Source organism: Kwoniella pini, chromosome 5 (genome assembly GCF_000512605.2).
Source record: "Kwoniella pini CBS 10737 chromosome 5, complete sequence".
In the NCBI taxonomy this organism is placed as follows: Eukaryota; Fungi; Basidiomycota; class Tremellomycetes; order Tremellales; family Cryptococcaceae; genus Kwoniella; species Kwoniella pini.
Window position 1 is genome coordinate 1,746,271 of NC_091720.1, and position 19,841 is coordinate 1,766,111.

The 19,841-nt window shown below is 42.3% G+C and overlaps 9 protein-coding genes across 9 annotated transcripts; 4 read left to right on the forward strand and 5 right to left on the reverse strand.

Moving 5' to 3' along the window:
* Positions 1 to 29: 29 nt before the first annotated feature.
* Positions 30 to 593, reverse strand: I206_104422 (mitochondrial import inner membrane translocase subunit TIM9; the record flags this gene model as incomplete). Its single annotated transcript, XM_019155737.2, has 4 exons — positions 30 to 49; positions 119 to 200; positions 308 to 403; positions 528 to 593. The coding sequence occupies 4 exons, from the start codon at positions 591 to 593 to the stop codon at positions 30 to 32; spliced, it is 264 nt and encodes an 87-aa protein (XP_019010695.2).
* Positions 594 to 986: 393 nt separating this feature from the next.
* I206_104423 (uncharacterized protein) lies at positions 987 to 4,652 on the forward strand (the record flags this gene model as incomplete). The annotated part of the gene is made up of 12 exons (XM_019155736.1): positions 987 to 1,212; positions 1,273 to 1,940; positions 2,000 to 2,084; positions 2,147 to 2,499; positions 2,574 to 2,697; positions 2,753 to 2,787; positions 2,855 to 2,945; positions 3,007 to 3,393; positions 3,457 to 3,576; positions 3,646 to 4,117; positions 4,221 to 4,389; positions 4,470 to 4,652. 12 exons carry the CDS (start codon positions 987 to 989, stop codon positions 4,650 to 4,652), a joined length of 2,913 nt encoding a protein of 970 aa, XP_019010694.1.
* Positions 4,653 to 4,992: 340 nt separating this feature from the next.
* On the forward strand, positions 4,993 to 5,770 carry I206_104424 (uncharacterized protein; the record flags this gene model as incomplete). The annotated part of the gene is made up of 3 exons (XM_019155735.1): positions 4,993 to 5,250; positions 5,319 to 5,388; positions 5,466 to 5,770. 3 exons carry the CDS (start codon positions 4,993 to 4,995, stop codon positions 5,768 to 5,770), a joined length of 633 nt encoding a protein of 210 aa, XP_019010693.1.
* A 319-nt stretch (positions 5,771 to 6,089) lies between these two features.
* I206_104425 (uncharacterized protein) lies at positions 6,090 to 8,656 on the forward strand (the record flags this gene model as incomplete). The annotated part of the gene is made up of 10 exons (XM_019155734.1): positions 6,090 to 6,101; positions 6,161 to 6,274; positions 6,345 to 6,427; positions 6,488 to 6,916; positions 7,011 to 7,235; positions 7,329 to 7,586; positions 7,650 to 7,742; positions 7,805 to 8,378; positions 8,443 to 8,492; positions 8,554 to 8,656. 10 exons carry the CDS (start codon positions 6,090 to 6,092, stop codon positions 8,654 to 8,656), a joined length of 1,941 nt encoding a protein of 646 aa, XP_019010692.1.
* Positions 8,657 to 9,148: 492 nt separating this feature from the next.
* Positions 9,149 to 10,001, reverse strand: I206_104426 (uncharacterized protein; the record flags this gene model as incomplete). Its single annotated transcript, XM_019155733.1, has 3 exons — positions 9,149 to 9,381; positions 9,443 to 9,491; positions 9,564 to 10,001. 3 exons carry the CDS (start codon positions 9,999 to 10,001, stop codon positions 9,149 to 9,151), a joined length of 720 nt encoding a protein of 239 aa, XP_019010691.1.
* Positions 10,002 to 10,956: 955 nt separating this feature from the next.
* Positions 10,957 to 12,501, reverse strand: I206_104427 (uncharacterized protein; the record flags this gene model as incomplete). The annotated part of the gene is made up of 2 exons (XM_019155732.1): positions 10,957 to 11,679; positions 11,743 to 12,501. The coding sequence occupies 2 exons, from the start codon at positions 12,499 to 12,501 to the stop codon at positions 10,957 to 10,959; spliced, it is 1,482 nt and encodes a 493-aa protein (XP_019010690.1).
* Positions 12,502 to 12,763: 262 nt separating this feature from the next.
* Positions 12,764 to 16,906, forward strand: I206_104428 (uncharacterized protein; the record flags this gene model as incomplete). The annotated part of the gene is made up of 8 exons (XM_019155731.1): positions 12,764 to 13,136; positions 13,413 to 14,000; positions 14,057 to 14,127; positions 14,178 to 14,776; positions 14,838 to 15,071; positions 15,130 to 15,413; positions 15,511 to 16,077; positions 16,134 to 16,906. 8 exons carry the CDS (start codon positions 12,764 to 12,766, stop codon positions 16,904 to 16,906), a joined length of 3,489 nt encoding a protein of 1,162 aa, XP_019010689.1.
* A 246-nt stretch (positions 16,907 to 17,152) lies between these two features.
* On the reverse strand, positions 17,153 to 18,808 carry I206_104429 (uncharacterized protein; the record flags this gene model as incomplete). Its single annotated transcript, XM_019155730.1, has 7 exons — positions 17,153 to 17,194; positions 17,274 to 17,428; positions 17,520 to 17,660; positions 17,743 to 17,803; positions 17,875 to 18,150; positions 18,229 to 18,438; positions 18,518 to 18,808. 7 exons carry the CDS (start codon positions 18,806 to 18,808, stop codon positions 17,153 to 17,155), a joined length of 1,176 nt encoding a protein of 391 aa, XP_019010688.1.
* A 476-nt stretch (positions 18,809 to 19,284) lies between these two features.
* On the reverse strand, positions 19,285 to 19,674 carry I206_104430 (uncharacterized protein; the record flags this gene model as incomplete). Its single annotated transcript, XM_019155729.1, has 1 exon — positions 19,285 to 19,674. One exon carries the CDS (start codon positions 19,672 to 19,674, stop codon positions 19,285 to 19,287), a length of 390 nt encoding a protein of 129 aa, XP_019010687.1.
* Between the last annotated feature and the right edge of the window lie 167 nt (positions 19,675 to 19,841).

Here is a 19,841-nt window from a genome sequence, read left to right on the forward strand (position 1 = left end):
TATATGATATTTCATTGATTGCGTATATTTTACTTTCCTTGCATTTGTTCTGATGAAGCACAACAGCAGAAATGAGCATTATTTCATCTTTACAGCCAGTTTCATCAAAATTACTCACCAGCATTATGTTCTGCGAATCTAGCACCAACTCTTTCGGAATGTTTTAAGAATTTATCGGTACAATTTTGAACACATGTTGACTAAAAGGCAAATATCAATAATTGATTTAACAATTACTCCATGATAAAAACACCTTGTTGAATGAGCAGATAGGAGGTATTTAATTCCTATGTTACACTTGACTCACTTCGTTGGTCGTTAATGCTTTTGAGGTGAAATCTTGAGCACAAGCATTGAAGCATTTTTCAACTAATCCAGAATATAATCGCATGAAATCTTGCATCTTAAGGTTGTAAAAGAGACAATTAGTCACGTTCATCTCCAGCGATGCTTTCATTGAGATCATTGAACTTGATCAATTGGGATGTGTAAAAGTAGAATAAATCCTTGTCATCGAAAACACTCACTTGCTTCTTCTCGATGACCTTGGTCATGTGAGCTTGTTCCGATCCGTTAAATTGAGAGAAATCCATGATGTCTTGGTTCTGATAATTTGTTTCAGCTATTGAATATGATTTGAGTGATACTGAGAGTGATCTTGCACGATGAAAGCATATGTATATATTCTGTATGTTCAAGAATTGCAAGTAAAAGTAATTTGAGTTTGAGTAATCTTGTGAAAAGCTCAAAATTCGGGGTGAAGTGAAGCGGAGATCGCCGAATAACTCATTACTCATTTAACTAGTACACGTCGGTACTCGTTCTTGGCGACAACAATATTACAATAACTAATTTGTTCTTGCATCGTCATTTCTGATGAATTTTGATCTTCCTTACACTGTATTGAGACTAATCTCCTCACTTGCCTACTTTAATCTACAGGTAACGAGGCAGTCAGTCCTTCAGACTGCTTAAATCTGCACGGGATGTTTAAGAATCTACCGACATTCAAATCCCTTCCTCAAGCGATAGGTCTACCATTTTTATCAACACAAGAAGATGCGCAGCTAAAATTCAAATCTTCATCCAATGGTATTAAGAGACTATACAGCGATGAAGTTATATCTACTACCGATGCTACTTATTGGTCACAATATTATAGCTTATTCAACTCTTCTGCTGATGTTTACTCTTTGATATCTGTACAAGATGGTAAGTTTCATTTCTACTTAAGCTAACGATTAATCCAAGCTAATATATACGATTTTATAGTTCGTCAAGCATTAAATAACCAACCTCAAAATCTCGCAAATCTAATTTTTACATTATCTCATCATTTATTCACTTTATTACCTTCTCCTGATTTCCCTCATTCTTCTTCATCACTACAAGATTTATCTAAAGAAGCTTTGAATTGTTTAAGGGTATTGGGCAGAATATTAGTAGTAATTTATGAATCAGAAGCGGATTTAAAAGAGAAATTGGACCATGGTTTAATTAGTCATTTGGAATTTGAGGATAGTTTCGCCAAAAAATGGTTATGGTCAAAATCCATTGTTGAACCTATTCAAAAAGAAACTTCCGATTCGATGGATGAATTACAGGTAGAAGAAGAGGATAATGATCAATTCAAAATTGAAGATTCTGATTCAGAAGAAGAAAAAGAAGACGAGGATGAAGGTGTAAGAGCATTTCAAGCTACTATAGGAAATTCTGCGCCTAAACCAATAACGAAAAAAGAACAAGGTATAGTCAATGATCCATTGTCGACCTCTTCCCCAAAGCAAGAGAATCACGACGAAGCTGATGGTAGAGATGGAGAAGAATATATGCCATGCTTAATAGAAAGATTGTTTAGCTGTACAATTGATCTGCTATTTTGTGCGGGATTTACTGTACCTGATAGCGTACGAGGTCCGAATGTCGCCGAGAAGATCAATGTAAGCAAATTGTCACCGCTTGTGATCACAAATGTTGCAGGGACTGACCATGAACATAGTATGTTATTTGGGAAAAAGGTGTAGGAAGTACAGTCAATGTGGGAAGTACAGCAGAATTAGATAGGAATAAGACAGAAGTTTTGCGTGCGCTCGTTCCCCTACACTCTTTATGCAGGCTTCGAGCTGACAAGTAGGTTTCAATTCAGGTTTCCTGCTCATTTTGCTATCCACAACAATCTACACACCGCCGCATAGCCTGTCTACCACTCCCAACTTACCTTTGCAAATCCTTACGCATTCCTTTGAACGACGTCTGGTCCTATCTTTACTATGTTCATTTATCAACACCTCCCTCACACCACTCAAGACCTCTTTCGGAATAAGCGGTCAAATACCTTACAATCATCTTATATCGAAAGCCGCAGAGGACAGACGAACATTAGTGAGAGCCTCCCTGATGGTCTTGCTAGTTGCGCTCGATCATCGAGTTGAAGGAGAAAGAAATGTAATGGGTGATGGGAAAGAAGAGAATGCATTCAGGTATTTCATTAGTAAACTTGTAAGTCTATCTGGTGATCTCGATCTACTTCGACCGAGACAACGCTGCAGGTCGACCGCTGACCAATACTATAGCATCGAAAAGAGGACTTTTCGTTTTTGCTGGAAGGTATCATAGGGATATTACAAGAACATAACGCTGTGACTAACGGATATCTACCTGGAAGTCAAAGGCCTATACCGTATATACTAGAGACTTGTACGTGGCTCGAAGTACAACATCCAGAGCTCAAGCTGATTTCTACTGCCGTTAGATATACTTCTCTGGCGACTGGTTGACCTCAACAAGGTGAGTTAGAGGCTTTCTTCGCTCTGAATTCATCTTGTAGCTAATGTATCTTGTTCATTCTCCCAAGCGTTTCCGCCAATATCTTCTTGATTCTGGTAAAGCCCTTGACGTGGTGTGCTATATCTTGGTGACTTGCTTAGATTTGAAAGACGATCCAGGTGAGGGAATACTGAACAGAGTGACAAGTATTCATTCAGCTGAAGCGTATCTACATCGTAGCTCATCACGGACTTTTACGTTTGCTCTCATACCTCCTTCAAACCCTCTCAGCGGACAAAGCATTCGCAGTATCTCTAAACCAGACTATCCGAATGGCTATACCTTCCAAATGGGCTGTAACGGGTACAGCAGCGGATTTCATGATTGTTTCAATCTATTCTATCGCTACTACACCTGGTCTCAACCCTTTATTCCCCGCGTTGACAATCAGTATCTCTAATATCGCTCCATACCTGACCGATATTGGTGTACAAGCCTCAACCAGACTTCTTCAGCTATTTAAATCATTCTCCGCACCTAATTTCTTATTGGCGGATGAGGGACATCCGCGGTTGGTATATTACCTCTTGGAGACTTTCAACTCTGTCCTATATCATCAATTGAATGGTGAGCTATCGCAAAGTCACGTTATCGAGGTTTCCGGTTCAAGCTGACTTCTACATGATGCAGAAAACCCTCATTTGGTCTATGCCATCTTACGATCACACCAAGATTTCCAAACCCTGGCAACGTTTACTTTGGTCTCAGGTCTTAGGAACATTCAGCGACGGAAAGTCTTGCGAGCGGCAGGTGAGTTGGCGATATCATAAAGATGATAAAGGAATCAACGCTGATCCTGATGGATTTTAAATACTGTAGCCGCTGAAAGAAATGCCACTAAAACTGGTTTACAACGTACCCCATCAGAACTTGATATGCTGGCTGAGAAAGCCGCTCTGCTTGGCCGAGATCCGGATAATGAAGATAACGAAGTCTCTTCACCCGCTTCACAAAGACGGGTCTTATCTCCTACTATCCAAGAGACATCTGAATCGGATGATACGACTTCTGCTCAACCACTGACTACCCCCGGCATTGGTGTTACCTCCGACCCGTTGGATCAGCCTACTGCCGCGTCTCCTCCTCCTGTCTCACAAGGCGCGAACAGTGGATTAAGCGAGAAACAACGAGGAAAATTGCGTGCTACAGACACTGAATCTATTACTGGTAGTTTAGATGGGACGAATGAAATCTCGATACCGGATGAGGAGTTGATGAGAGTTGCTCAAGCTGGTGTAGGACCTAATGGGTACGTGCCTACGCAAGAATGGGTTTCGAGCTGGCAGAAAGGGTGAGTGGAAATGAGCAAGGGATACTATCCATTCCGGGACAGTTTATGACTTGACTCACCGACATGGTTTCCAATGCTAATGGGTTGTTTGTCATTTACGTAGTCTTCCTCTAGATCCTGTCTTAGTGGCTATATCAGAAATCTTACCCAAGATACAAGAAAATCAACAATTAACAGGAGCTCCATCTTCGAAAGTGTTTAATATACTTAAAGGCGTATCTCTTTCAGAAGTGTTACCTCCTTCACCACCTATCGTACCTAGACGATTCCAGGTAAGCATTTGTTTTTACTATATTGTTATATATCAAAGTGGGAGTGAAGAAAAGCTAATATATTTTTAATATGATCTTAGTGGTCATCTGCTTCATGTGTTTGGCTTACATCTTTACTTTGGGGTGATATTTATGTAGCTGGATTAACAACAGATGGTGTATGGCGAGATACAACGGTTAGATTGTTTGGTGTTAAACAAGCTCCTGTTAAAGGTAGAGGTGCACAAGTAGGTAGATTTTTGAAGACTATTGGGGTTGTATAATATATCAATATAGTGTAGCGGGAGGAACTAGAATATGCATTTGTATTGTATTTTCAATCTTTTTGAAGTACTACAACCAGGCGATCAATAAGATAAAATGACTTTACACTTGAGCGATGATGTTATAAGTTACTGTACATCTGCTCGGTTATACGCGCATATTTCGAGTAAAGAGATTTCGGTTAATTTTACCGGTTGATGATCCACGTATATGCTGTGTCGTCGACTATGGTATTGTCATATAAACACTACTAACTGTATTTATAACAAAGTTACAATCAATTATAAATTAATATTGATATTTGGAAAACAAAAAAGAGAACATATAAAACCAAAAAAAATGTCAGCTCCTCTTGAATTAAGTTTGAAAATTCCTCAACCTGAAGAAGGGGAAAATTCAAAAGAATTAAATTTAATGATAAATTGTAAACCATATTTAGCAATGGATCCTTATGTAGATAGAATACGTATAAATCAATCTAAAAAAGTATGGGAAATTAATCAAATTTTAAATTTAAAAGAAAGAATGAAAGAAATGAAAAATTTTATAAATATGGGTAAAGATATTTGTATTATACAAGGATTTTTTTGTGAATATGTAAGTATTTGGGTTTTTAATAATAAAATTGTGTTAACTTATTGTTTTTTGTTTTTTTCACAAAAAAGGGATTTAATATTACTTTAGGTGATGAAATTTTTATTGGTGCAAATTGTACTTTTTTAGATGTAGCACCAAGTAAGTCAAATAAAGAAAGAAAAAAAAACGTAAAATACAAAATTACTTATATAATTATAATTTTTTTACAATAATAGTCAAAGTAGGTTCAAGAACAATGATTGGACCAAATGTACAAATTTTAACACCTAATCATCCTATTATACCTGAAGAAAGAATTGGACCAAAAGCAAGAGAATGGGGAGAATCAATTATAATAGGAGAAGATTGTTGGATTGGTGCAGGTGTAACAATTTGTCCAGGAATAACAATTGGAAATGGTTCATCAATTGGTGCTGCTTCTGTAATTACTAAAAATGTTCCTCCTAGATCAGTAGTTGTAGGAAATCCAGGTAGAGTAATTAAAAGAATAAAAGAAGATGGAACGGTTGAAAGGGTTTGAAGTTTATATCATTTCATTGTTTTTATAAAAGAGGGGTTTTCCATATCTAATTCTCAAGTAGACTAGTAGTATTATATGTACTCGTAGACGTTTATTCCATCCGAAGAATAAGAATAAGAATGAGGATGAACCCTGAATGGATGACGCACTTTCCATTCCCTTTGATTTCATTTTCACACTCAAACAATCAAAAAACATAATTAGTATCCACCTGTGTAATCATTGTAATCATTACTTCTCCTTGATTCTTCTTCTTTCGCAATCACAGGTATTTCATATAAACTACATTACTTTAACAAAAAGGAAAAAAACAAACGTCATGTCTGCCAACGTAAGTATCCATTGTGCATCACAATACAAGTGCAACAACTTGCTAATACGCTCAAGTAGAAAGTACAAGATTGGGACTTTGAAAAGTTCCCTATTGATTTAAAACAATACAAACCTATTCCTCTTGACCCAAAAAAGGACCAGAAGCTCAGCCAAGAACAGAAAGATGCTTTGGTGAGTACTCAGAACTGCTTTCTTTGCTCTGTATGCTTCACGTCAATGGCTGACTCGCGATCCTGTGCAGATCGCCAACATCTCGCTATTGCGAGACGTCATAGTCTTCTTTACAGCTACAGGTGCCGCTAGAGGACTTGCTGGTCACACTGGGTAGGTCCATTGGATGTTCCGCACATAGCAACCTATTGCAACAAGCTGATTTCCATATAGAGGTGCTTTCGACACCATCCCAGAGGTCGTCATCCTTCTCTCATTCCTTCTTGCCGATGAAGATAAATCAAAATACGTTGATATCCTCTTCGATGAAGCAGGTCACAGAGTAGCTACACAATACTTGCTCTCTGTCCTTGATGGTCACTTACCCGTAGAACAATTACTTCACTACAGAGAAGCCTACTCTCACTTACCAGGTCACCCTGAACTTGGTTTCACCCCTGGTGTCAAATTCTCCTCAGGTAGATTAGGTCACATGTGGCCCTTAGTCAACGGTGTTGCTCTTGCTGAAAAGGAAAAGATCGTGTTTATGCTTGGATCAGATGGATCTCAGCAAGAAGGTGATGATGCCGAAGCTGCCAGATTAGCTGTTGCGCAAAACTTGAACGTCAAATTATTCATTGATGACAACGATGTAACCATTGCGTGAGTCTGCAAAAGCCATTATATAATTCGTCATCCTTATCGACCTATTGCCAATCTGAGAATCATCTTACTAATCCCCTTCTCACACCTGCAGTGGTCACCCATCAGAATACCTTAAAGGATACACTGTCGCTCAAACTCTCAAAGGTCACGGTCTCAAGGTAGTTGAAGCCAATGGTGAAGACCTTGATTCTCTTTACTCCGCTATTGTCGAAGTTGTCAATCACGATGGTCCAGCTGCTGTCTCAGTCCACAGACCTATGGCCCCCAAAATCAAGGGTATTGAGGGTAGCTCCCACGCACACGATGCTATTAAGGTGTAAGTCAAGTTTCGCAATCACCTTTCTGACCTCGGAAAGCGCAGCAACGTCTGACATGGGACATTGCTGATAACATTATTGCCACCGCTCAGTGAGCCCGCAATCGATTATCTTGACCCAAGACACCCTAAATGCGCCAACATCCTTCGAGCCATCCAACCATCTACTTACTCCGACATTCTCTCCGGAAGTACCAAAGAAAAGGGTGCCTGTAGAGTGCAATTCGGTGAAGCCGTCTCAGCTGTTTTGGATAAAACTAGCAAAGACGCCAACAAGGCCAAAGTATTGTGTGTTGACTCTGATCTAGAGGGATCAACCGGTTTGAGTGTCATCCACAAGAAACACCCAGAGTATGTCCCTCAATCTATGTTATATCTATTTCAGGCACAAACTGACTGATCTATGATCTCCAGAGTATTCTTGTCAAGTGGTATCATGGAAAGAGGAAACTTCTCAGCTGCTGCAGGCTGGGGTGCTTTCAAGGCTGATAGATTCGGTATCTTCTCGTACGTTATGGCCTTGCTTGCTTTCCGGCGGTCAGCTGAAGCCAATATTGCCGTTTGTCCAGAACCTTCGCCGCTTTCTCGGAAATGATCATTTCGGAATTGACAATGGCTCGACTCAATTACGCCAACGTCTTGACTCACTTCTCGCACTCCGGTGTTGATGAAATGGCTGATAACACCTGTCACTTCGGTCTCAACAACTTCTTCCTCGATAATGGTCTCGAGGACGCTTATGAAACCAGATTATACTTCCCTGCTGATTGTGCACAAATGGACGCTGTGATTGATCGAGTATTCTACGAGAAAGGTCTTCGATTCGTTTTCTCCACTCGATCAAAAGTACCTTGGATCCTCAAGGAAGATGGTTCCAAGTTCTTTGATGGGGATTACAAGTTTGTACCTGGAAAAGATGAAATCATTCGAAAGGGAACAAAAGGTTACGTCGTAGCGTACGGTGATATCCTTTACAGAGCTTTAGATGCCGTAGACAGACTCAGAAAAGAAGGTTTGGATATTGGTTTAATCAACAAGGCCACCCTCAACGTTGTCGACGAAGACGTCATCAAGGAAATCGGTAGTACCGAATTCGTATTAGTCGCTGAGAGTTTGAACCAAAGGACCGGTTTGGGAAGTAAAGTGAGTATATTTAGTGTGTTGGATATTGAGGTGGTGATTTAGCTAATCACTGCGAATCATTCAGTTCGGTACTTGGTTACTCGAGAGAGATCTCAGACCAAGATACGGTTACATGTGAGTTACTCAAGTCTTTGATACAAATATAACGTGGAATGCTGATATCATATTGCTATAGGGGAACAAATAAAGAAGGATGTGGTGGTTTAGGTGAACAAATCCAACACCAAGGTCTTGATTCAGCTTCCATTGCTCTCAAGATTAAGCAATTGATCAAATAATCACGTAATTGTAGTAGTGCTTATAAACCGTAAATAAATGGAATTCGGATTGATCATAGGACATGAACATGTAGCGAGTATTAGAGCATTCAGACAACATCTTCTTCCGTGACGCGGCATTTTGCACTCCAAAGCGGATCACCAGGTGATGGACAAGTACAAGCATCGCTGAGCACGTCCATATGACTAACTTTGCTGAGACCGGCCACGGACCTTTTTTACTCTCCACAATCTCAACAATACTCACATTCCTGCAAAATGTCAAATGATCCTCTTGAACGGACGAGACTTCCGCGGCCATTCTGGCAGACTATTGATTATTCGTTCATGGCAGCTACAGTATCGATAACAATCATCCAAAGATAGCCGCGCAGATGGAGTCGCCAAAGGTCACGATAATGCAAGGAAACATATATATATATGGGAAACTTTAGTCAAATTAGGTACTAAGGACTACTTGAAGGTTTCGTGCGAGCGAGACGTCACATGATTTCATTGGACGGGGCGATCATGCTCGTCGACGTAATGGTCATCCTGCCAGAACATCCAAGCTTCCGTTTGCCAGTCAAATACAGCCAACCTCGAGCCGTGCCAAACAGGCTTGGAGTATCTAAGAACCTGACTTCCATCTGAAGTAGCAGCGCCTGTTTCAGATTGAACAAAACTCGAAAGTTGAGGTACACGGTTGTCATTGGGAGGCAAATTGGACTGACCCATGAGGGGTGCTAAAAATACGTTTAGTCAGCCATCCGTTACAGATGATTGTATAGTAAAAGCGATAAATACCGGGACCATCATTACTGTACTGCCCTGGTGTAGAAGTGGGGTAATGTGTCTTTGTTGTAGAAAAAACGAATTGTCAGCGTGAAGAATCAATTAAGTTACAAGCGGAACAAAAATCACTTACTTGTTGATTTAAATTGGTGCAATCCGAGATTGCGTTGAGATTCATACTCGCAGCTGGGTCGGTATCTCTCCCAGGAACATGATCTGGTTGAGAGGACTGAGCTTCCGACTTAGAGGTTGTCTGAACCGAGGCTGAATATTTGTGTCTTCCGTCTGTACGTATCCAGTCATTGGGCCATTGAAGTGGCCTATTTCTTCTCTTCTCCATATTATCAGCAAACTTCTTTCTCTCCGCTGCACCTGCAGCACATTGTTGAGCCAACTTGTGTCTGATACCTGTGTCGCTGTACTGAAGGTCGAATGTTACGTTTTGTGTTTTAAGGTAGTCCTCGACTTGGCGACCTCTCAGCTCGCCAGCTGTGCTGAGCGTATCGATATCTTCTTGACTGGATATATCCGGGTGTTTCAAGAGTGAATCGCAGTACTTTGTGAAGTTCATCTTGTCACTGACAGCTGACGGACCGGAGGAAATGGTACAAGATTCATCAGCTACTTGCTTACAGAGCGTAAGGTGGAAGTTGGAAGTCTCGGGGATGTTGCCACCCGTATTATAGTGAACAATAGACAAGAAGGTAGTCACTTACTGCAGTAAAACCTCGTAGCTTGTGCACTTTCTAGGACTTGTATAGTACCAGGTTTAACAGACATTGCTCAAATTGATCCTTCCTGTATTGTTTCGTAAGGGTTTGATGAAATGAAGACAATGATATGACCAAATCGGATAATCAATAAATGCAAGCATTTATATACCATCAATTGACGATAGTGGCAAAGTGATTGAATGCTACTGGGCTTCTTCAGATTGGGTCGGACACGACGTCTGGCTGTAAATACAAAATCTCCGAAATCGCATTGCAAGTCCAGAAATTTGTCTGCAGCTGAAAATGAAACGCACAGTAGCGGAGACTAACAATTGTGCGAATGCATCGAGCTGTAAGAAAGGAGACGGTACTCCCCTAAACTTTCATTGAGGAAGGTGGCACTGATTTGTCATTCGGAGAGTGCGAAATGGGACTACGAAAGCATTCATCGGACTGTTCAAATTCGCTCGTCGGCCTTTCGAATCTGGAAAGTCCGACATAAAAGCAAAAAGATGATGATGATGATGATGATGATGATGATGATCGGTCCTTACATGGCGATTTACAAATCGAAGTCAGCTTCATTTGCTACATGACGTATAACCTGCATATCGAGGTCTCCAGACCGATACAGCTTTTTCCCTAAATTCATTCGTTATGACACCATGCCACCCTGCAAAGTCATCCTACGGAAGTCGGAAAGTCAAATTCGTTTCCTCAATGCTGCGTCATAGGACAGGACTGGTTGTCCTAGACACTTCCTCTCCTAATTGATAGTCCGTCGCACGTCTTTCACATCAAACACCTATGGTATTACATGAATGTTATTGTAGTTGCTAATTTCCAAACTCCGGCAAATTTCCTAATCCACCAATTTAGGTAAAACAAAAACCAATCATACCATCCCCTATTCCTAGCTCTGACTAGTCTCAACCTGGCTCTGATATCTCTTGCATTGTTTACGACTCCAGTAGAGGGCAGCAGTGTGACTGCATTCCGACGGCGTCGACGCCGAAGAAGGAATGTCAAGACCAATATCACAGGTAGGGGAATTGCTAAGAGGTATGACAAGCGGTTTCCAAAAATTGCTCGGAGCTGTTTTGACATAGTAGGCGGAAGGACTAATAATGCAGAGTTCACTATTTGTTGTACAGTGGATGTCTTGGATGAGTCAAATAGCCCAGATGACGATGACGAAGGAAAGCTATCTCTGGATATGTTTTGTATCGCCTTATTGTTGTTCCTTAATTTTGAAGATTCATCGCTAACAACCGCGCTATCTTCTTGGATTCGAGCTCTACCTTTACCCTTGTCCCTTGCAGGAATAGGTCCCTGAGACTGGCTATTCAAACCAAGTTGACTTTGTATTTGGTTCGGCCTTGCGGTGAGCTCGCTAGAGCTTGATGAGGCTGAGCTAGCGCTTCCTGATCTTGAACTCCTCGTGGAAGGCAAAATGAGAGAGGAGGAAGGTGACGGAGCAGGAATAGACTGATTTGAGGGTGCAGATTGCATGCTTCGAAGATGTTTGAACAGAACCTGTGGGCGATTGACAAAGGGTAATGTTACCCTTACAATATTGCAAATGGATCAAATACTCACCTCTTTACGCTTTGATCCCATAACGGTCTCACCATCGAGGAAGCCTCGAGCCATCTCCCATTCACCTTCTCTACTGAGAACTTCCCCAACAAACAATTCAACAACTTTTAGATACCCTTCTCTAGCACTTTCAATTCGTTTCCTTTTCTTAGCATCTTTTGTTCTATGTCTGGACGATTGAGGGGAAATTGCAAAGATGAATGAATCTGGTAAAGCTGTTATCCATGCCTCCGTAATTTGGTGAGCGAAATTCAGCGCTTGAGCTGATTGTCTGATTTTGAGCGAAGCAAGTATGAGGGTTGATACGATCTGGGGCGGCAATATTTCGGAGAAGATATTCTCTTGACATATTGTCTGAAGATGAGAAAGAAGACCTTCAGGATCGGTTCCTGAGATGATGCTTTTGATATCGTCTGGTAAATTAGCCTGTGCAGCTGCTGAAGGAGGCTCAATGTATAAGGATGTAAGTGAGGATATCGATAATTTGACTGCTTTGATTACCCATTCATCTAATGCTTCTGCCTCCTCCGTATCTGAACCTATGTCAAATTCCGGGCTATACCATACTGCCGAAGGTGGTAGAGTACTGCGCTTTGTCTTCAAATGAGATAGTAATCTTGATAGAACAGCTTGTGTTTTGATATGATCTCGCCTGACAAAGGATTGAACGGCTGTGTTGTACAAAACATCGATCTGCGATTCAGGGGGTCTCAATGGAGATTGTTGCGAGCCAGATGAGACTCTCGGACGAGGGGGCATATTTGAAAGGTTTGCCAGCTGGTCAAAGGGTGAATTCGTTTCACGATGATGATGAGTGGTAAGAGTTGCGAAGGGAGAAAGAAGGGGAAGAAGGGAGGAGGACATGTTGAATCTTGTGATGTTATTGAAATGGACGGGATCAATTTTTGCGAAGAACATTACTTGAGAAACCCCTTCTCTCAATGTTTTTTGGAATGAAATTACATTTTCTTGCCTGTCCTGTTGATTTCTCTTCATTCGCTAACTATCTCAAAGAGCGGATATGCCCTCTCGACCAAGCTCAACGGGCAATCCGACTCTCAAGAATCTGTTGAAATCAAGTGATATTCTACTAAAGCCCCCCACGCCTCTGTCATCAAATCCAGTAGATTTGATTCAACGATTGAAGGCGTGTTCAAGATCCTTACCTAAAGAATGGCGAAGGAATACTCCCGAATGGTGCACAGAGGACGAGACCGAACAAGTAGGCGATAATGATCCCAACATCGATGAGGGGAGGAAGAAAAGGCGAAGAGACGAATTAGTATTCGTTGTTGGAAAGCGCTGCTTTGCATTGATTAAAGCAATACAATTGATCTTGGAGAAGGAATTTTGGCCGAAAGAATTGCTGACTGACGATATTGGAACCAATGATTGTATGTCAAGCCTTTTTAGTCAACGTTCTTCAAATCTTTCACGCCGTCAGAGAAAGAATAAAAACAAAAGTAATCAAAGAAGAGGAAGCGCTTCCTCCACAAGTCCCCTTTATTCACATCAATATCTACCTTATAGACATACATTGAGCTATCGTCATCATCATAAACTTCCTCCCAGAAGGCTTTCTTATTCTGTTGAATCGCAATTTTCTTTTCCAAGATTATTCAAAAATCAACGAAGACCAAGCGCTGATCAATTTTCTCTCCCTCAAACAGTTCTGCTTGGTACCGCAGATTTACGATTGATACGACTCATGTTGTCCCATACGACATTCTCATACATGCTGCCCCTAGCATCCTCTTATACTGACTCATTACCCAACGTTCTGCCCAAAACAGCCGACTCGCTCTCTCAAGCTCTCGAGGCATTGTTGAAATTGCTCAAAACCTCCGCTCCGCCTGTACCGGCAGCAGGACCAAGTTCTCAAACTCCTACACCCCCAACCACAATCACTCAGACTCTCCTTTCCTCTCATCTGATTCCGATATTCTTGTCCACCTTGATACTAGCCTATACTCCCACCACCCCGGGAGAAACTTACGCCTCGTTGCGTGCGGAATTCATAAAAGCTTTGACCTCCCTGTCGCCAGGTCATGCCATATCAACGTTGGTGAACGTCTTGAAACTTTTAGTACAAGGGAACAAGGAAGGCGTGAAACCGAATGGATGGGTTAGAGAGTGGCCGAAATACCCCAAGGAGATCATCAATGGACTCCTCACCGCTCAAGTCCGACGGCCAGGTGGAGTAAGGGGATTGATGGAGAATGTGCTAGGGGAGACGGCGAAGACAGATGATGTGACTTGTAAGTAGACATTCGCATTTCAATCCTTCCGTAGCCTCTGCTGACTTTCATGCTAGCTATTGAAGGTCAGAGATTGGACCATATATTTAATGTTCTGATAAGAACTCCTCGCCATGTCACACCGGAAGTAGGTCATATCCTTGCGTTGAAAATAGCATACATACTGATTGCCCAAAGATCTACTATCCATGGTTACTCTCCGAGCTTTTTGCTATGATTCCATTGACAAATCACTCACATTTACCCGTAGCATACGTCAATACGGCATGCTATTGCATACAGAGGTTATGGGCATCGAACAAACCTTTGCTCGGTGATTGGCTCAACAACAAACTCCATTCCCCTTGGCTTCCCAAGATCTCTTCAAATGGCCTATCAAGCAGAGAACCAGTCGTTGCCACCACTTGGGAAGCTATCCAGCGATCAGTCCAGAACATGAGACTCCTGCTTCTGCATAATCCAAGTTCGCACCAATTTACAGACTTCCTAATCGGTTCCATACTTGCTCCCCTATTTTCACTGCATACTTTCCTACAACAAGCGATCTCTGAGCAATATATCAAGGAAAAGAAGGCTTCGGACGATCCTTCCACGTCCTTAGAAGAGGGAGTAAAATCTCTGTTGATCACTTGGGGGAAGTCTGTTAATGAGGACCGCGGCGTAAGCGGTATATGGTCAATCGCTGAGAGTGGAAGAGGTTGGGGAAAAGAGCGCGACCAAGAAGTGAGGCTGTTCTGGGAGAAAGCGGGTGATGGGGTCAGGCTTATGGTCTCTCGGTAAGCTTTGTGTCAGTTCCCCCGGATCGCTTGCAAGCTGACCCGACAACTGTACAAGCAGACTTGACGAAGTTTATAATATCCAGGCTATCATCACTCCTAATAATGCCTCATCGTCCAGGGAAGCAGAGCCACTCGATCAGCTCACGGATCATCGACAAGCAGGTCCCGATCCGGAGCTGCTTTGTAATCTGATCGAGTCTCTCGATAGGCCAGACATAGCCAGTGAAGTGATCCTCAGATCCCTTGACTCTTGGAGAATCAAGTTGATGACCGAATTGCAGCCCTCGATGGAGTAAGTCATACGGTCGTACAGACTTCGTCTACGAAAGCTGATCTGACATCTCGACAAGATCATTGGCTAGCCTGCAATTGACGATTCGAATGATGGAAAAACTTGGTTCTCAACTTTTTACCAAGCCATCACAAGTTCTGGGCTTCGTCGAACGTGTATTGAATGATCAGGTTCAAAGTCTCAGTGACGTTAAGGTACCATCTCGTCACGAGAAGCAGGAACCGTTCATTGTCGAGCTGGTTGGAGATAAGTTTAATGAGAAAGGGCTGGATGACGACGTCGCGCCCGACGGAAAAAGGGGATTGATTGAAGTCGCTTGTCAACTGCTCGCCTCGCTTGAGAGTGAGTACCACTGTCTTGCGATCACATCGAACTCCCCAAGAGTCGTCTTTCAAGTTTTTCAAACCATCGGAAACAAGCTGACACCGTGGCTGTGCAGGCGAAGGTCAACTACAAGATCAGACTCCGATCCTTCTGCCAATCACATCTCACCTCAATATACTCTCTCATCAATCACGCTCAGTATCAATCCGCAACGCAGCAAGAGAAGCTCAACTTCTCCTTGCACAACGTACAACTAGTGCAAAGCGTGAAGACACAGATCCGGGACGAACATCGACGGAGATATACGAGCAAGCTCTCAAACTCATCAGTGACAATACTATTCCAGTCAGGGCTCACGGCCTGACCATGCTCAAGGATCTCGTATTCTCGCCTGATTTCGATCGCTCCTTGACGTTCGACATATTGGACGTTTACATAACGCAGTTGGACGATAAGGACTCTTTCATCTACCTTTCGGCTATCAAAGGTCTCAGCGGAATGGTTGATGCTCTGGGCAAAGAAATATTCAGTGCACTCTTGGGAAGATACCAAATGGAGGTAGCACATCTGGGAAGCTATGAGGGCAAAGAGGAGAATTTGGTTCAAGTAGAAAAGATTCTTCGTATGGCGGAAGTCATAGATCAGGTGATCGAAAGGTCAGCGGACACGCTGGGTCAATACAGTAAGCAGCCCCAAGCACTTATTACTATGAGGAATGTGACTGATGTCTCGTCGCAGGTACCGAGATCGTCCCTCCACTGATGTCGATATATCCTCTCAACACTCTGCCAACGGTGGTACGAAGTTCGGCATTATCTATTCTTTCCACTTGCGCAAGAGTCGCTCCATATAGCATTTTTCCTTGGTCAGATGAATTAGCATCATCGACTTTAGACTTGATACAAATCGAATCGGTCAAATCATTGCCTTTTAAACCAGTATCCGACGATGATACAACGGAAAAGCCCGCTCCGAGATCGCCATGGGGCAAATCCAAACTAGTGCAATTGGTTGACGATGAGCCCTTGCCAGAAGCTCCACCCCAGGACACTTCAAGACGAGGCGAGAAGCCAAGGATTGTAGATGAGCAACCCATCAAAAGAGACGATGCTAAACATCCAACACTCCGAAGAGCAGCGTTGACTCTGTTCAATTGGTCGATCCGAGTTATCCTCTTTGTTAAATTCTTGTCCTCTGAGGAACATATCCAAGATGTCGACGATTTCAATATACGTGTTCCCTCACTACAGTCACCAATCCAGGTGAAATCGTCCTCGTTGGCTGCCACAAATAGTGGGCGATTTGTCTCACCGAAAGTCCTGGAAAGAGCGATTACGATAGTGGGATATGTGGCAGAGTTTGATGATGACGAAGTGGTCAGACAACATGCTCAGAGCGCATTGAAGGATCTGAAAGTTCTCAGGAATGGTGGCATCGATTTTGAGGGCGGCCACGAGGGACTGAAATTGTTAGAAGGCTTAAAGTCGCTTAAGATATCATCGAGATGCTGAGTACTTGGGTACGGGCTGTTAGCAAGGTGATCAAGCTTGTGGAAGAGGAATTTCGAGTATAACAGTTTTATGGGAAATGACCTTTATGTTTATCTTAATGACAATCACGCAACATTTCTAGCATCTTGTTGACATTCAACCTCGCATGTTCATATTTGCATTCCGCATTAGCATAGTAAATCATAGTAATGTCCATATCACGCTTCATCGATCGTAACGAATGTATGATTTCAATTCCTTAAGTCGTCACTCTGCGTCCAATGGGCAAGTCTCATGTTGTTGATTAACCTACCCGGACAAACATTATTAGCATCTTGTTTTCGTCATGCCTTTCATCAATGACAAGTATGCTAAAACGTCTGCTCACTTGAATGCCTCCTCGCTTGTAATAATCACTATCTGGATAAGGTCTCTTCCAACCTCCTTCAGACACCGGAGTGGAAAGCCATAACCTTAGCAAATGACGACGAGGTTCAGGAGGTGGATAATCCACGTAAGCTGTACGAGCGTGAAACACGTGGGCTGTAAAGTGAAGTCAGATCAGCATGTTTTCTTGCCCCCGAAGAGCCAATTTGGATTCACCACATAGGAAGGAATAGCGGGAAAAACTCACTATCGGCTACGAATTGAATATCTCCTACAGCCAAGACCATGTGTAAAGATAAGCTCTGAGCTGTATCTTCCAGTACTTGGATAGCTTCTAACTGTTCGACGGAATGTCCAGGAATATGTCCAGCTTCCACATGTCTAGTTACTATGCGTCAAGATCAGTCGTTTATACATACATAAATTCATAATACATATCTTGGATGCCAAAGAGGAAAGTGTAAACCTACTTGATTTTACATAATATGGATCATAGTGTGAGATCAACTTCCCATCATGCCAATAGAAAACCTAAATAAACTCAGTATCAGTCACGAAACATACCTTAGCAGACAAAACGTATCGTACACAACTTTACTTACAGATTTCTTGATCCATTCGTTCTGACCTTCAGAAGTTTCACCTTTTCTATCAAAATACCAGTCCGGTTTAGCCAAAAGCTCAGCTACGTCTGGACGTTCTTTTTGAAGAGTGTTCCAAAGGTGATGTGCGGAGACTATATCACTCTCTCCACCTTCTTTCGCTTTTGCAAGACATAATAGACCGACTATGTCCGCTGCATCCGTATGGAAGAATTGTCTGGCGGATGTGGAGTATATTCGAACCTTGTGAATTTGAGTAGGATCATTGCCTAGATCCTGTACAATGGGTAAGCAAGTCAACAAACTACCAAGGTGTTTTGTAATATATGGAGGGCACATAGGTCTGAGACTTACCTTGACGTGTCCCAATATATGTCCTTTCCTATTCTGACTGACCGTGACACCCAGTATCGTACCGATAGCGAGATATATAGCTGCCGCTTTATGTATAGACCACTCAGCAACAGGGAGTCCCTGTATTAGGATGAAGCCTGGACCATTGACGATGTGTTCCCTGATCCCAATGAGGAAGCTCGTTACGGAGGGTGACAAAGGGAAAGTTTCCTGCATCACGAATGAGCATGTATATAGAAAAAAAACCACCTATGTAATCATCAGGCAAGAGAGTTGAATTTCTACTCACTCGTGTAATCTGGGGTAAGTCTAATCCAGTCTTCAGAAATCCCTCATACGACGTTTCTAAGTCCTTGATTTGCTCAGCTGTCCAAGTCTTTTTCCATAGATCTGGGTGATCAATGTATTCTTCTCTTCGCCAGACAGTTGGACCAGTGACTTCCCGGGGAAAGGAGCTGTAAGCTTGGACAAGTGATTCTACAGGTTCATGTTGGCCTGAAGTGAGACCTGATTGTATTTGGAATTGCTCTTTAATGGGCACTTGAGTAGGTTGTTCAGGTTGGTGCACAGCTACAGGCATCTTGATAATGAAGAAAGTTTACGCAATATCTGACATGCTAACGAAAAAAGATTGAGTCTTTTGCCTATATATCTACATCATCTACATCTATGGATCCTCGAAGTCACAACTCATTGTAGTGCAATCATCACTTATGGCGTGATGAAGTAGATAAACGGCGACAAAAAGAGTATGTAAGCTCGTTTATCTATTTAAAAACAAGAGTTGAGCACGTTATGTCCGCCAGGCACTAGACTGAAATTCCCTATCACATCAGCGATAACACCATTACATCTGCAATTTGCAAAGCTTTTGATGTCACATATGCATCTCATGTATGCCGCTCTAGAGCCGTTCTGTATTATAGGCTATAGCACAAGAAGTATACCTCCCGAGTCCCATACTAGAAAGCCCAAAATGCAGAAAGAAGAAAACAAGAATCTGAGGCTTACAGCCCGGATGTACCGGTTACTCTAGTAGGCTAAATACGGCGACATTTATGTTCTTCTGGACATTGCGTAAGCGTAAAGCGTGATGGCGTTTGGTCCACCGCAAATCTGACCGTTGTTACTAATACAGGGTATATTACACTGATTGGAGAAGTACTGATCCATTGTCAAGTTGGTTCGAAGAGAAGCATTCGTTGGCGTGTTCAAGACCAGCATAGAAGTATCCAGATGCCTGACAGACATTGAGAAATTTTCAATTGTCAAATTGGAAGTGATTATTGAAGTAGGAGATAAAGCTCTACCAAGTACTTCCTCCATACATCCTTGATAAGTAAATCCGGAGTTGATGGTGTTTTTCGTAGCGAGATCAGGGTTATTGTATAATTGCAGTAAATTTGATCCTCCACAGTTGGTAGCTTGATCACCGGCGCAGCCCATAGGCTCTACTTCGCCCTGACTTAGAGAGGTGCATAGCCCAGCGGAATCCTGCACTCGGTTTTCCAATCATTCTCCAAAAACAAAAAAATTGTCATACATCATGTAGCCATAGCATCTCCCCTCATGCATGATATTTTAGTACAACACAAGGCAGCCATTGGTCGATA